Source organism: Salminus brasiliensis, chromosome 5 (genome assembly GCF_030463535.1).
Source record: "Salminus brasiliensis chromosome 5, fSalBra1.hap2, whole genome shotgun sequence".
NCBI classification, from domain to species: Eukaryota; Metazoa; Chordata; class Actinopteri; order Characiformes; family Bryconidae; genus Salminus; species Salminus brasiliensis.
This window is the reverse complement of record NC_132882.1, coordinates 5,125,127-5,140,556: the sequence shown is the minus strand read 5'-3', so window position 1 is coordinate 5,140,556 and position 15,430 is coordinate 5,125,127. Positions and strand designations below refer to the sequence as shown.

Sequence of the window (15,430 nt, the reverse complement as noted above, 5' to 3'; positions counted from 1 at the left end):
AATATTCCTATTAATTCCATTTTATTCCCGGTAATTCCCATAGTAAATTTCCCAACTTTGTAGTAAAAATTCCCGGAATTTTGCATCCCTAGTCACAAAGCAGATCCAGGACTGAACCTCAAATAAGCAAACCAATGACGACAGTGGCAAGGAAAAGCTCCTTCAGCGGAAAGAGGAAACCTTGAGAGGAACCGAGACAGCCATCAGATCAGGAGGTCTGATAGTTCTGATAGTTCTAGGAAAACTAACTGATCCGACTTATTCAGTTCTGATACCGATACCATACCTAAACTGCATATCGGTTAATACCCGATTCCAATACCACTGTTAAATTAATAAACTGTGTACCTCACCATGTGGGAGAGACTTAATGAATCAGGAGTAAATTGCTATTTATTTGTCACTTGACAAAGCATTCAAATTAAAATATATTAAAATAAATTAAATGTATCAGCCAAAACTGAAAAGGAGGAGCTGCACTTTGTCAAACACACAAACAGTAATTAACCTTATTTTTAAATATTTAGTGTAAACAGCAAAATACATCCAAAATACAATCTAGCAGCTGAATCCAAAAATACATTAAATAACTTGGCCAAACAGCCATCAAACATGTAGACATTTACATTAATAGCATTTAGCTGACGCTCTTATCCAGAGCAACTTACAGGGTCACTCGTATTACAGAGGTGGGTCAGTGTAGTGTTAGGAGTCTTTCCCAAGGACTCTTATTAGTGTAGCGCAGCACCCACAGTCACCCAGACCGGGAATCGAACCCCAGTCTCCCACATGGTGTGGTAGCTCACTAGCAGGTAGTGGTGTTATCTGTTGCCCCACACCAACCACCACTTCAGTCTCACATCAACAAAGTAAGGGATCGGTCTCATGGATGAGCCTAATTTTTGATACCCGATCCAGATAGTTTTGTCTTAAACCTAAAAGGTAACAACTAGGGTCAACCTGGTACAACAGAAGAAAACGAACTAACCAACTGAACAGCCCGTGGTTAGAGCTGGGCAATATGACGATATTTTATTGTATCGTGATACATTTTGATATATAGTGATAATTATAAGCTTTTCTAATCATATGTAGGAGACTGTTAGTGCTTAATAAACATCTACTGGTCAGCTGCAGGTTTCATTACTAACAGTGTGATTAGACTGAAGGGTTAATTAGATGAAGAGCAGCAGATGTTGAGTAGAAATCACTGTATTCAGTACAGGAGAGGATCTGATAGTAGCTTATAAGTTTAATCTGTAGATACTGATGTATTTAGTCTGTGGTTACACGATATATCATGATAAAAAAAAAAGTCTTTAAATATCGTGATATAGTTTTTTTACCATATCGCCCAGCCCTACTCATGGACTATGTTCATATGACAATTTTAGGCGTATATCGATCGCATGTAAAACGCCATATTCTCATTAAACCAGCTCATTTAACCCCATTTTCGTATTCCCTAAATAAAAACGATCCTTTTTTTTGGTTAGGAGATTTATGGGCCACAGAAACAAATAATGCATCGACCCGCGAGAGACTGAGAACAAGAAACAAGAGCTGCGGGGAGCGAGAGAGGCCGAGAGAGGTCCTTCGCCATGTTCACAGTGAAGGCTCTCTGAATAAAACATACGGCGGGACCCGGCGCGCCTCCGTTTCGCAAGCCGGGTCGCTCCAAATGGATTTTACATGTAGTCTAACGTCAAGGGGTAACAAGGTAAACAAGTGATGGGATTTGGGGTAATGAGTAATGAGGAAAAATAAACAACTGTCGAGTGGTCCGCAGGGGACATGGGGTCAGGAAGGTCTCGGGGGGGGTGGGGGGTGGGGGGAGGAGTCATGGCCAGCAGCGCTGTGCAGCAAGTGACTGGTCCAATGGAGGAGTGACAACTAATGTGCTTATGAGGAATGCCTCACTATGAAAGGGTGAGAAAGTGAGGGAAGGTGGGCACGCCAAGGTGGGCCTGAGAACTTGCAGGTCCTCCATGCAGGTCAGGCCACAACTCAGCAGAGCTGCTGAAACACGAAATGGACCGAGAATGAAGCCAGAGCGGAAAACTGAGATCTCTCTCTCTCTCTCTCTAGCTTTCTCTCTAGCTCTCTCTCTCTCCCTCTCTCTCTCTCGAGCGCTGCTTCCCGTGACAACTTATTCCTGCCATCGTACCACAGCGTGTGCGAGAGTTTGAGAGAGCGAAAGAGGAGGAGGGGGAAAAAAAAAAGAGAGAGAGGAAAAAAAAGAAGCTTACAGCACAAGTAGTTCCAGCTAGAAGGGAGGAGCATAAAACCCGGGCTGGACTTAGTGGCTGAGCCGGGACACACCCCCTCCACAACAACCCGGCCATCTCCCATCGTGCACTTTTAACTGTTTCCTCACCCGTCCACCTCGCTCGGCCGCTCAGCTCTCAGAGACACGGCCACGGAGATCACAGATCACACCACCTTTACACACACACACACACACACACACACATACACATACACACACATACACATATACACATATACACATATACACACACACATACACATACACATACACACACACATACACACACACATACACACACACATATACACACACACACACACACAGTGTAAAACAAAAGGCCGGTCGTAGCAGCCATGCAAATACCTTGCATCTCCAAAAATGATGACTTTACAGAAGACAAAGTCAGTAACCCTCTTAACTTTCAATGAAAGTCAATGTAAAAAAGGTTTTATTGTAAAAATGTAAAAATAAATAAATAAATAAATAAATAAATAACAATAATCAAAAATTAAAAGAAAAAAAGAAAAGAAAAACAAACTCAAGCCCACATTGTATCGGTCAGAGAGAAACTTTGCATGTGGTCGGTTTTCAGTTTTTGACCAACGGTCAATAGAAATGCACCAAAATGAATAAAATCTTTTTTTACATTGACATTCATTGGACCTTAAGAGGGTTACTTACTTTACGTCTCCTGACCAACGCTCAGATTCACGCCATGTCAAAAGCTGAAAACCGACCTCATGCAAAGTTCCTTACTGAGCACTACAATATGTATAAACAGAGGATCTGTGGGTTTCAGAACTCCAAAGTCCAGTATGATGAGGCCGGTCATAATCAGACGTACACAAATGAAGAATCCAGAAGAAAAAAAAAAATAAATAAATAAATAAATAAATAAATAAATATACTCAGGCTTCAAGTCCTCCTAAGGTCACTACACAGTCATGCTCTTCACTTACATCTCCTCAGAAACACTGAGCTCAGAGTGAGCGTAAAGGCTAAAGTTACACTTCTTTCTTTTCTGATATTGATCCAGATATTAATCTCTCGAACGTCGATCAACGCCGATCCAAGAGATACATCACTTTAAAAAGAATCAAACACTGAATATCTGACACAAAGACCAACAAAAGCCACGTTCGCTGATAAAGACACTTTCCCCGCCCCCAGCTAGAACCAGGTTTTGGTTTTTTGGGGTTTTTTTTTTATCTTGTCCCAAGAAATAATTGTGAAACAATATTATTGCAATTAAGATCATTTTATTCCACGGAAATATTGATCATTCAACTACACCCGTTCAATAAACAATGCACAATAATAGTGTAGGACCTCGCCTTCAGCAGCCAGAGCCAGAGAGAGCACAGTTCTGCTGTGTCTGGAACGAAACAGACAGGTGGGTGGCGACCTTCCGAATAATGAAGCACCCATTCAATGCATAAAGCTGGGAGGGGGGGGGGGGTAACAACTCCGATTGGCAGTTCTCACTAAGCCCCGCCTCCAAATGTTTGTTATTGACCCCCTTTTTAGATCAACAGCCAAAACATTAAGCTATATTTACAGCGTCTGTCTGAAGCCCTTCTTCAGAGTGACCTACAGGCGAATCCTGCTACACAGGTAGGAAGGATGTAGAGTTAGGAGTCTTGCCCAAGGGTTGGTGTGGTTGCCCTACTAGGAAATCACGAATTCTACTCAGACACGGGGAGGGTGGATGTTGTTACCTACTACACCACACTTCACTCATCTGGGAAGGCCTGACCCAGCAGCATTTCCCTCTGATATCAGACAGATGCCCAAGCGCTTATAGAGACGAGCCCAGCTGAACTGATGACCCAGAGGAAACGTAAGCAGCTGGTTCACAGCGATGGACCGCTGGCTGAAGACCAAGCGGTTCAGATGTACAGGGTCAGTGTAAGCTCCGGTACTCTGGCTTCCACAAAGAACCTGTGCCCAACCCAATTCCCAGAAGACCTATCTGTCTGCAGTTTCTTTCCAGCCCTAATCTAACACACCTCACCAGCTTATCAAGGTCTTCAGGAACGTCTGAACATTAGCCAGGTGTGTTCAGTTACGGGTGGAACCCAATACTGCAAGATTGCATCAGCTTCACAAATGAGCAAGAGCTCAGAGCACAGCATTTCACCAAGCATCTGAGATTTACACCATGACGGCAGAGATATCCAGTCTAATGCAAAAGTTTGGGCACCTCTACAGAGACACGCGTCTATAATTCCTATAGCTAAATACACTACAGTGACAAAAGTACTGGGACACCTGCTTATGCATTGCATCAAGGGGATTACGAAGAGTATATCCTGCTTTTGTTGGAGTTACTGTCTCTACTGTCCAGAGAAGAAGGATTCCAACTAGACTTGGAGGAGCATTGCTGTGAGAATTTGATTGCATTCATCGAGCTATTTACCTCAACTCCCTAACTCATCCTAAAAGAACTGGATGGAGCTCCAACACCACCATCATTCCAGAGAACACAGTTCCTCCACTGCTCCACAGCTCCTCAATGCTGGGGGGCTTTACACCCCTCTACTAGCCCACGCCTGGCTTTATTAGGCAGCATGGAGCCAATAGGCTCATGTCTATCTGCTCATGCAGAGAGTCCTATTCTATTGGCAATACAGTCTAGTCTATACAGGGACTAGACAAGCTGTGTGTGTGTGTGTGTGTGTGTGTGTGTGTGTGTGTGTATGTATTTGCATATCTGTGTCAGAAATGGATGCACCTTAAAGCAGCCCAATGCATTCGTCAGAAGGAGTGTCCACAAACTTTTGGACACTTAGTGTAACTTATAATCCAGTCTGACTGACCACACGGACCATTCAGCTCTCAGTTGATTTAAAACTCTGCAGTGAAATCACGGTGTGTGTGTGTGTGTGTGTGTGTGTGTGTGTGTGTGTTTTACACACTAAACTGGTTGTTGTTGGTCTACTACTGATGTGAAATAACTTTTTTATAGGCTGGTGAAAGAGCCATGATTGGGTTTTCTACAGTGTGTGTGTGTGTGTGTATTAGCCTCCTCTTAGTTCTGGACAGGCTTTTTCCAAATTCCAAAGGAAGGTGTGTGTGTGTGTGTGTGTGTGTGTGTGTGTGTGTGTGTGTGGTTCTCTAGCTGGTAAAACAAAGTGTATCCATCATTGTTCAGTTTCTAACCACATAATTCAAGAGTAAAGATGTGGCAGGAGTGTATTTCCCCACATGGTTTTGGTAGCACAGGCAAAAACAGCAGAAAATCTACAAATATCTGCTTTAAAAGCAGCTTAAACACACTGGAAGCACCAGAACCACAAATATTCCACTACATTCTCAGGTTCTATTGAAAAACAGTCCCAGACTCTAAACTGTTCTGCAACCTTCAGAGGATGCTCCTCACTGCTGAGTGCTGGGAATAATGTCTATTAATGGGGCCTAGAGGATGGCACGGGGAGCCCTGTTGGAACACAGCGGTAAAAACAAAAGATCGGAAACTGGATCAGGCCTAAATAGCCGATACCCAATCAATTCAAATATGATTCTGATCCATAGTGACCGGATCTAATATTACTTTACTTACTGAACTTTTGCTGGTAGTTAATTTGGTCCTATTAGCTAATTATGCTGTGGAGCCATATTTGTTGCCATCTCTGGTCCTAAACTAGCAAAATTAGCCAATTCTGATCTGGTATTTTAATAATCTTGACTATAATCTATCACTACTATAAATTAACAGTCAGGAACTGATGAACCAAGCAGAATATGAATATCAACAAATGGATCACTGAGGTTTAAACACCCCTTGCTTAAGATACGGCAGTGATGATGCAACACCCCACCAAAACAAACCCCCTTCGTTAGACATTTAAAGAGACAAATGCTGCCTTTCCAGACCTTACCACTTCACAAACTGTTCAACTTAGCTTACACTATTGATTCTACACCAACCTGCCAGAACATTAAAACCTAAACCTGCCTAATACAGAGTGGGCCACCTAAATACTTCAGACCCAATGAGCCACAGACTCCACAAGGTGGTCTCCAGCACCAAGGCGTTAGCAGCAGGTCCTGTAAGTCCTGTCAGTTGTGAGGTGGGGCCTTAATGAATGATCCTTGGGTGCCCACTTTTGGTATGTACTCACCACGGCATACTGACAACACCCCATACGACCTGCTTGATGTTTTGGAGATGTTGTGACCCAGTCGTCTAGATCATCACAGTTCTTGTTGGTTCTTGTCAAAGTGTCTCAGGGTTAGATTTTCAAACAGTGAAGGAACAGTACGATTGGACGAGAGCTTTTTTTGACCTTCCAACACCATGAATATAGCTTAGGGTTGCCATAAAACGCTCAAGACCATCCCCCTGCAGCGCTGCTGGCAGCTCAACTACGTACGTTTGGACCCAACGCTCCCACTGTAAACAGTCCCGCGCTCTTTGGTACCATAGGGTCCGACCTGCGGTATCAGGTACCTCGCTAATCTGCCCTATATCAGCCCTGTTTATTTGAAGACGGCCACCTGATCTGAAAAGAGGAGGCCCCGTATTCTTGGCACAAGCCAGCAAAACCCTCCTGAATGGCACACTTTTCAGGTCCAGAGGAACAAGCATGGCTTCACTTTAACAGACATGCTCATCATAACCCTAACACTAAGCATCAGAGATCATCAGAAAAGTGCTCCAGTCCCAGGTTTTCTAAACCAACACACCATCAGCACTATCTGTGATTAGGCTTTCAATAGGCCTACAATATATAGGCCCAACTGCTAATAGAGGAATACTCCAGAACTTCCACCTCAACACTGCAATTCTAATTTGCAGCTAAAGGGGAAGCTACAAGCTGTTACAGTCACAGGCTCACTTACTTTTTCTAGCCTGCACTGTAGGGTGTTTTCTCAATGTTCTCAATAAAAGATATGAACAGCACAACTGATTGTGTTCATCTATAATTGTGACTTTGATACTGATCAGACCATTTTTTATTAGTAATCAATAAGGAAATCCAGGTAATTCCAAAAGGTTCACTTACTTTTTCTAGCCTGCACTGTAGGGTGTTTTCTCAATGTTCTCAATTCTAAGCCATCAACCAAACTATTGGTGTGTTATTAGTTTAGATAGATTGTGTGTCTCCATTATCGGGACATAGATAAAATCACTGCACATTTTATTAGTAATCAATGTGGAAATCAATTACACATCAATAAAACTGTAGACGTACAGCTTGCTTTCTTCTTGGACTAAACCGATCAACTCTTCACACTAATACAGAGCTATCAAAGCTAGCTGGATGCTACAGTCGGCCATGCAGCGGTGCTTTACAGCGCTTTACCTAGTTGGCTAGCTTTAGCTTTTAGCCTTTTTAGCCTCACTTCCGTATTCTAGCGAAGTAAGTAGGCGTTTAGAGAGGTCTTATGTACATTTTAGTGCTGTAAATATAACGAGTCAAGACTGTGATGTAACAGTTTGGGGGTTTTAGAATTGGCCTGTTTTCCAGCTCTGTTTTAGGTTCTGCTGGAGGTTCTTTTGAAGGAGGAACAGCAGTGTTTGAGGTTCACGGTTTGTCACTTCAACTATTCCCAGATAAACATTTACATTTCTATAGCAACTTCAACGTTAACTAGTAAAAAAGCCAGAAAATGATCAATCTACAGGCTATGTGGCGTAATATTGATAAAAATAAAATATTAACGTTATTTTAAAAATCACATTCCTACAGTTTTTAGGATGCCAAGTCTTCACTATGATCCATAAACATTAATAAATGTAATGTAAATGTTTCATGGTTTATAACAGCAGTCGCTGCCACCTGGCAGCTTCAATTTCCTCTGTCAAACGAGCAAATTTCCGACATGCGTGACCTGGCTGGGCTGATCACCTGCACCTGGGCTTAACAGAGCTACACTGCTAGATTCTCACTGGGTAGTTAAGAGCTTTACGCATCTCCAACAGCAGACCGACCTCAACAAACGCACAAATAAATTGCAGCCATATTCCAGCCCTCTCCCTCTGGGCGCCTCAAAGCTGTGTGAAGAGATATATTTGCAAGCCAAAAGCAGCTTGGCAAGAAGAAAACGTCCTCCATTTCTGAGCATCTCCTCCTCGTGTGCCTCGCGGAGCTCTTCTTCCATGCTAATGCACCTCAGCACACTCGAGTGTCTCCTCCAAGGCCAACGGAGGGATAAGCATTTCTCTGCTTCTCGCTGTGCGACACACACACACACACACACACACACTCACATACACTCACATACACTCACATACACTCACATACACTCACATACACATACTCACATGGCAGGTTATTCAAGGTTATCCATCATTCCTAACATACATCAGCCTCTCCTCCCACAAGGTACAGCGTAGGCTTCAGTGAGGGTTGAACTTTACACTGATTTAATAATATCTGAAGATATGTTCACAATACACAGCTCATATCATTACACTTTCACCAAGGTCTGACAAATAGTCAATACACACCAGCAATACACTCAATTAACCCCTTTAATTAGCCCCAGGTTTATAGAACACCTATAAATACCTTTTTCACTAGGGGTCATTTATTTATTTATCTATTAAATAATCTAATAACTAATTCTGGAGAACAATGAACCAATGAACCAAAATTCTCTTATTTTACTTTAATTCAAAATGGAATACTGGGAAATATTGGGCCACTTTTAATTTCGTTGGTGTTTCTTATGGACTTTTCTAGCCTTTGAGGCACAGGTTTAGCAACCCAGGAAACTCACAGACCAATCACGTGTTGTACACAGGACTAGGCAACTAACCGAAATTTTATCGAAACTCAGACTCAGTAAATTAACGGACATTTTGTTGAGTTTTTATTCTGTTAATACTTTCCCCACTGTGTGTTCATGTACTGTCCCCTTAAAAATATACAACTGCGGGTACAGTCACGGGACTTCGCCCCATCCAGTCTGAACACTTTTGCACGTGTTGCAGTATTGCACTAACGAGTGGGCTGGGTAATTTGCTATACAAATGACCTGTCTATATATATAATAAAAAAACAACAAAAAAATCATATAACAAAAACACAAATATTTTATTTAATAAAATACATTTTAAATATATAACATTTTAATTGCAATATTCATTAAATAAATAAATAGTAAATAGTAAGATAAAGAAAATATTTTACATTTATTTTATAAAAATAAAATATTTTTTATATATATTTATTTATTTGTTTATTAAAAAATAAATTTTTTAATTATTTTTTTTGTTATATATAAACAGGTCATTTGGGAGCATTTCTACTGGTCCATTTATTCCGAAATGTTATTTATAACTTTAGAAGATTACATATACAATATATGAAGTTTATATATATAATTAGACAAAAACGGAGGTTCTGCAGATCACACCTCTTCCATGCACCCTTTTTTCAGAGTTACCCCTCGTCACCTCCTCACTTCCTCATATCAGACGCCCTTCTGGACTTTCACACTAGTCCTAGTCCTTCCGCAAAGCAAGCAAGAGCTCCAAACATCTCAGTTCTCAGCTCTTTTCATGTCTGTGCATAAACACAGTGAGCACTGGTGAATTCTCTGAAGTCAATTATCGGCACACTGTCCAACAAAAGTCTATGTACAGCTCTCACAAGAATGACAAGCCAAAACCCCCCCCACTCAAGCATCTCCACCAAAGGCCCATCCATATTACGAGCCCCTCAGGAGCACCGCTCTCCGCAACGCTACAAAAATTCATAACACCTAAAAAATGATCCACAGCTCCTCACAGACAGTCCACCTTCCAGCAGTCTTCTTCATTTCCCCTGAATCTCCCTCCTCAGAGCATGTGGTGAAGCTCGCAATAAATCAATCTTCTAAGATCAGGAGCGTCTAGCTGGAGCTGGAGCTCCGGTCCAGCACAATCTGATGATTTCCTCGCTCAGCCAGACCTTTACTGTTTCTGAATAGCCTGTGCCACTACTGACAATACCCCAAGCATCCACTGCTGACACAGATGTGCAAATGCAGCCCAGGTAGAGGAGTATTGGACTCTCTGGAGCAGATAAACATGATGGTGGGTTTACCTTACATGCTCTTCATAAACACTTAAGATCTCATATTTTACTCTTATGGCATTTGCCTGATGCTCCTGAGTCCAGAGTGATCAACAGCTGGATCATGGTACACATGTAGGAGTGTTGTCCCAGGACTCTTATTAGTGTAGTGCAGTGTGGTTCCCCAGCTGGTGAACTGAACCCCAGTCTACCATGGGCTGAGCGGAGCTGCTACCCACTACCCCACATCAACCAGTAACTGCTTAATCAATACACGCTTCAATGCTTATAGACATGTTATGAGGTTGTGGGGAAGGCAGCCTTCACATAAAGTCCCCTCACTTTGACAGAGCCCTAAACGATGATCCCTGCTAAACATGAGCGAGTGAGTGAGTGAGGGAGCTCAATGAGGTGCTTCATCCCCAACGTCACCCCCTAAAACAGCCGACAGAGGAGGACACGTACTTGCGTTTGGGTTTGGGTGCAGCGGCAGCATCCTTTCGGGGCCGGCCTCGGGGGCGCTTATCGGCAGGGGCAGGGCTCCCTGAGGGCGTGGCCCCTGCACTGCTCAGGGGAGGAGATGGGCCTTGGTCAGAGGGATCCACACTCTTATCCTCTGATGACATTCTGCAGAAAGAGAGGAGGAGAATGAGTGAGCAAGCGATGCGAGATAACTAGGGCTGTGGCAATTAGCCAATCAATCAATCAATCAATCAATCATCTAGTGAGTAGGATCGTCCTCCCTCGTCCCCCAGGGTAAGGTTGATTAAATTCCTGGGGAACGCCAACTGTCAATTCTGTCAACAGACGCCGGCGCTGTCTAACATCACACTAAATGATTTGGGCAAAGAAGGGAGCATCCTGCCCACACAGGGGTCAAACGAACCATAGGACAGGAATTTATCAGATCACTGCCGCCTCGCTAAATGACGTCAATCTCAATATCGGCAGCTTTACAGAAGAAGTAGAAGAAGAACTCTTATTGACTTTTAATGGAAGTCAATGTTCAAAGACTTTATTCCAAGTTATTTTGGAGCGTTTCTATTGGTCTATTCATCATTACAGACCAAATGCAACGTGATTCAGATCATGTCAAATAGTGAAAAACTTAAGATAAAAAAGTGAAAACAGCAAAAAAAGAATAAGCATATATTCATATTTAATATAAGGTAGCTGTGTGACAAACTATTAGAATATCCATAAAAATATATAAAACTAATTATCAATAATCAGGATGTTTCTCTAATAAACGAGTACTGGTACCAGTTCAGAACTATTAGAGAACACACATAAAAATGTTAAACCAATCAATATTATTAATAATCAGGATGTTTCTCTAATAAACGAGTACTGGTACCAGTTCAGAACTATTAGAGAACACACATAAAAATGTTAAACCAATCAATATTATTAATAATCAGGATGTTTCTCTTATTAATGAGTACTGTTACCAGTTCAGAACTATTAGAGAACACACATAAAAATGTTAAACCAATCGATATTATTAATAATCAGGATGTTTCTCTTATTAATGAGTACTGTTACCAGTTCAGAACTATTAGAGAACACACATAAAAATGTTAAACCAATCGATATTATCAATAATCAGGATGTTTCTCTAATAAATGAGTACTGTTACCAGTTCAGAACTTGTTAAACCAATCAATATTATTAATAATCAGGATGTTTCTCTTTTATAAATGAGTATTGGTAGAATTTCTCATATCAGTTGAGCTCTAATGATCAGTAAAGCACACTGCGACGTAACTGACCATGTTAGCAATCCAATACTGTAGTATCCCCAAGCCTACCAACTGCACAGTAAATAAACCAACAACATTTCTGAGCATTTCTATTGGTCCACCCATCATGCAGCTACATGAAGACCAGCTGCCAGATTCACATTACACCAAAGAGTGAAAATTACTCAAGGCTTTTGCCAACAGATTCAAGATTCAGCAATATTCAACTAGCTGGTGTAAGCCTGTGTTGCTGTAATGACGCGGAGGACCTTGTTACCACCAGTTTAGCAGTGTCTGAAGACCAGAGCAGGAGCGCGAACCCATTAAACACTCAGAAAAGAGCATCATCAGAAAGCTCACCCCGCTACTAAACCCGTACACCACCGCCACCATCTAATGCCATATCGGCTGAGGAACGCCGAGACTGGAGGCTGAGCAGAAGAGATGGAGGAAGAGATAGAGAAAGGCCTAGAGAGAGAGCGCATGCGAGAGAGCGAGAGAGCGAGAGAGGAGGCTGAGGTAGTGTTGTTGACTCATCGCGAGCGCAGCTGTGTGTGTGCAGCGCGGCAGGAAGCTCTCTCCGCACGGCGTGGCGCCTCAGCTCTCCACGGAGCCCTGCTTAAATTAATTTAGAGATTTTATTCAGCACAGTCATGCTGCGGTGGGGGCCATGGGGGCCGAGGAAGAAAGACCCCGGCGTCCTGCCGCGAGCCTCGCACCGGGCGTTTATTATTGTTATTATTTATTCGAATGTTGATTTAACCACAGCGCTCGCTCCGGTTTCCAACGTACAGAGACAGCTAAGCTGTCGCACCACGGTCCGTGCAGGCTGACCACAACAGCTGATGCCCAGTGTGTGGCCTGTCTCACTCACTCTCACTCTCTCTCTCTCTCTCGCGCGCTCTCTCTCTCTCCCTAAAACAACACCCCCCCCTGACTGAGCAGAGGTATATGAACATACAACAGCTATCTGCTGATACTTCGGGTAGATTGAGCTCCAGCACTTGATGGTCAGTTGGTTTTACAGTTAGCCACCATGTAGACCAGTCAGTCCCCGGACCACCAACTCTTACAACGCTGTTCTTATCCAGGGTGACTGAAATTTGACTCATGTCACACAGGTGGGACAATGCAGAGTTAGGAGTCTTACTCAAGAACCGTCATTGGTGTGGCGTGGTGGGCTTGCCTAGACTGAACCCTACTCTGCAAAAGGGGAGGGCCCTGTGTTCTCCATTTCCGCCAAGGAGATCCTTAAAGCAGTGAGGGTCTCTTTCAAGACTATTTCAAACGAGACGGCCTCTAGACCCGTCCAAATACCAGTGCAGCTTCTTCACAGATCAGGCACATGAACTTAGAGCTGATACGTTGGCTCTTGCACTCGCCGTAGTCAGACGCCAATCAGCTTAAGCTAACCCTAAGGCTGGTACATAACCAGCACGGACACAGACGTACTATAGGGCCTGTGGCCTAAGTGATGTAACTGTAGGCGCGAAGGAGGCCGGGGCGCGAAGGGGGGCGCGAAGGAGGCCCAGGCGGCGCGAAGGGGGCGCGAAGGAGGCCCAGGCGGCGCGAAGGAGGCCGTACCGCCCAGCAAAGCTCACAGTCAGCACCCATGTTGACGCGAGCCTGCCTCTATCCTCCATTGGCTAAATTCATGCTGCTGCCTTTCAGGATGTATACACCCCCGCCTGCTCCATCTACAACTAAAGCTCATCTTTATCGATCAACAACAACAACAACAACAACAACAACCATCTTCATGACGTTTGACCATGTGTGATCAGTGCTTGTTTACACTGGGGTTTGTTTTTGCTGCCAGTTTCATGTTAGAACAAAAGCTCTGACATCAGAGGTCGACTGATTTATCAGGCTGATATTTGCCATTTTTTTAAACATATATATATTTATTATTATTTTATTTTGCATTGGCTGATATCTGTGTTTAATAGCACTGATTTAAAGTCAGGCATGTCTGCAGGCCGTCCTGTCTTACTGGTGAAAGATGGTAGTGGGAGGAAGACTCAGGGGCACATTTATTAAGGCACATTGCTTTATCTATCATCTAACATCATGACCCAATTGGCTCCATGCTGGCTAATAAAGCCAGGCGTGGGCTAGTAGAGGGGTATAAAGCCCCCCAGCATTGAGGAGCTGTGGAGCAGTGGAGGAACTGTGTTCTCTGGAATGATGGATGGTGGTGGAGCTCCATCCAGTACTTCTGGGATGAGTTAGGCAGGATGAGGTGGGGTGGTGATGATCATCAAATCAAATCCTCACAGCAATGCTCCTCCTCCAAAATCTAGTAGAAAGCCTTCTTCCCTGGACAGTAGAGACGGTTACTAGAATGAACCCTTTTTAATCCCCTTGATTTTGCAAGGAACAATGAATGAGCAGCAGGGCTTACAGCCAGCATTCGTTTTACTGGGAAATATCTAGTAACTGCAGATGCAGAGGATCTATTTGGTGAGGGTGTAGTAGCTGGACGCTTGTGACGTGCTGCAGTAGGTGGAGCTTTAAGCCTCGACGAGGTCCGTCGGTATGAATACATTATCGGTTTACTGGTGTCTGGTTGGATTGATCTCCCTCCTCCTCTGTTAATATTAATCAGGTTGCTGAAAGCGGACATTGATACAAATGCATTCTCAAAAAGCTAAACATGACCCCTGATGAGCAGTACGAGCGTTCATCTCCTGGACAGTGGGACACTGTTAACTCCACCAAACTCCGCAGCTCATCAGCACGGCTCTCAAATCCGCTCAGAAATATTAGCTGGCAGTCTTGCTGCTCCTCTGTTTATGATGAGCTTCTTGTTTACACTCCGAAACCTCTCCTACGCTCTCTCTAGCTCTCGCGCTCGCGCTCGCTCTCTCTCTCTCGGTTTGCTCACTCGCTCAGGGAAATCTGAGTGGCCCAGGTCAGTCACACCCCTTCTTGCTGTCGCTGTTTGGAAGGCCTCAACCAATCAGAAATGAGGAGACTCCGTCAGCTCTGTAGTTTCTTATCTGAACCAGCGCCGGTTCTCTTGCTGTCTCTCTCTCACACTCTCTCACACACTCACACACACACACACACACACACTATATTCTCCTCACACACTCAGGCTGCACAACGCATCATTGGTTAATCCTCATCACCACATATTGAGCACTGAAAGCTTCACTAATCAATCACAGTGATTTCACAGTGTGCTGTGAGCAGCCTGACCAATCAGAACTCCCCCTGAGTGTTTCTGGGGGTAAATTAAGGTAACGAAGGCAACAAGAGTAATTATTATGGGTAAAATAACGCAGGACAAGCCTTTACCTTCTTATTGCTGACTTACGAGTACATTACACAACGCTAGGGGCAGTGGTGGCTCAGAGGTTAGAGTTCTGGGCTATTGATCACAGGGTTGTGGGTTCGATACC

General features: G+C 43.5%; 1 protein-coding gene across 8 annotated transcripts in view; it reads right to left on the bottom strand.

Annotated features, from left to right (window-relative positions):
- kmt2ca (lysine (K)-specific methyltransferase 2Ca) overlaps positions 1-15,430 on the bottom strand; it is a 197,845-nt gene that overhangs the window by 166,420 nt on the left and 15,995 nt on the right. For all 8 annotated transcript variants that reach the window (XM_072679281.1, XM_072679283.1, XM_072679288.1 and 5 more), the window contains exon 2: positions 10,747-10,908. In XM_072679281.1, the coding sequence (XP_072535382.1) occupies positions 10,747-10,907 (161 nt within the window). In that variant the 5' untranslated portion in view covers position 10,908. The remainder of the gene's footprint in view (positions 1-10,746; positions 10,909-15,430) is intronic.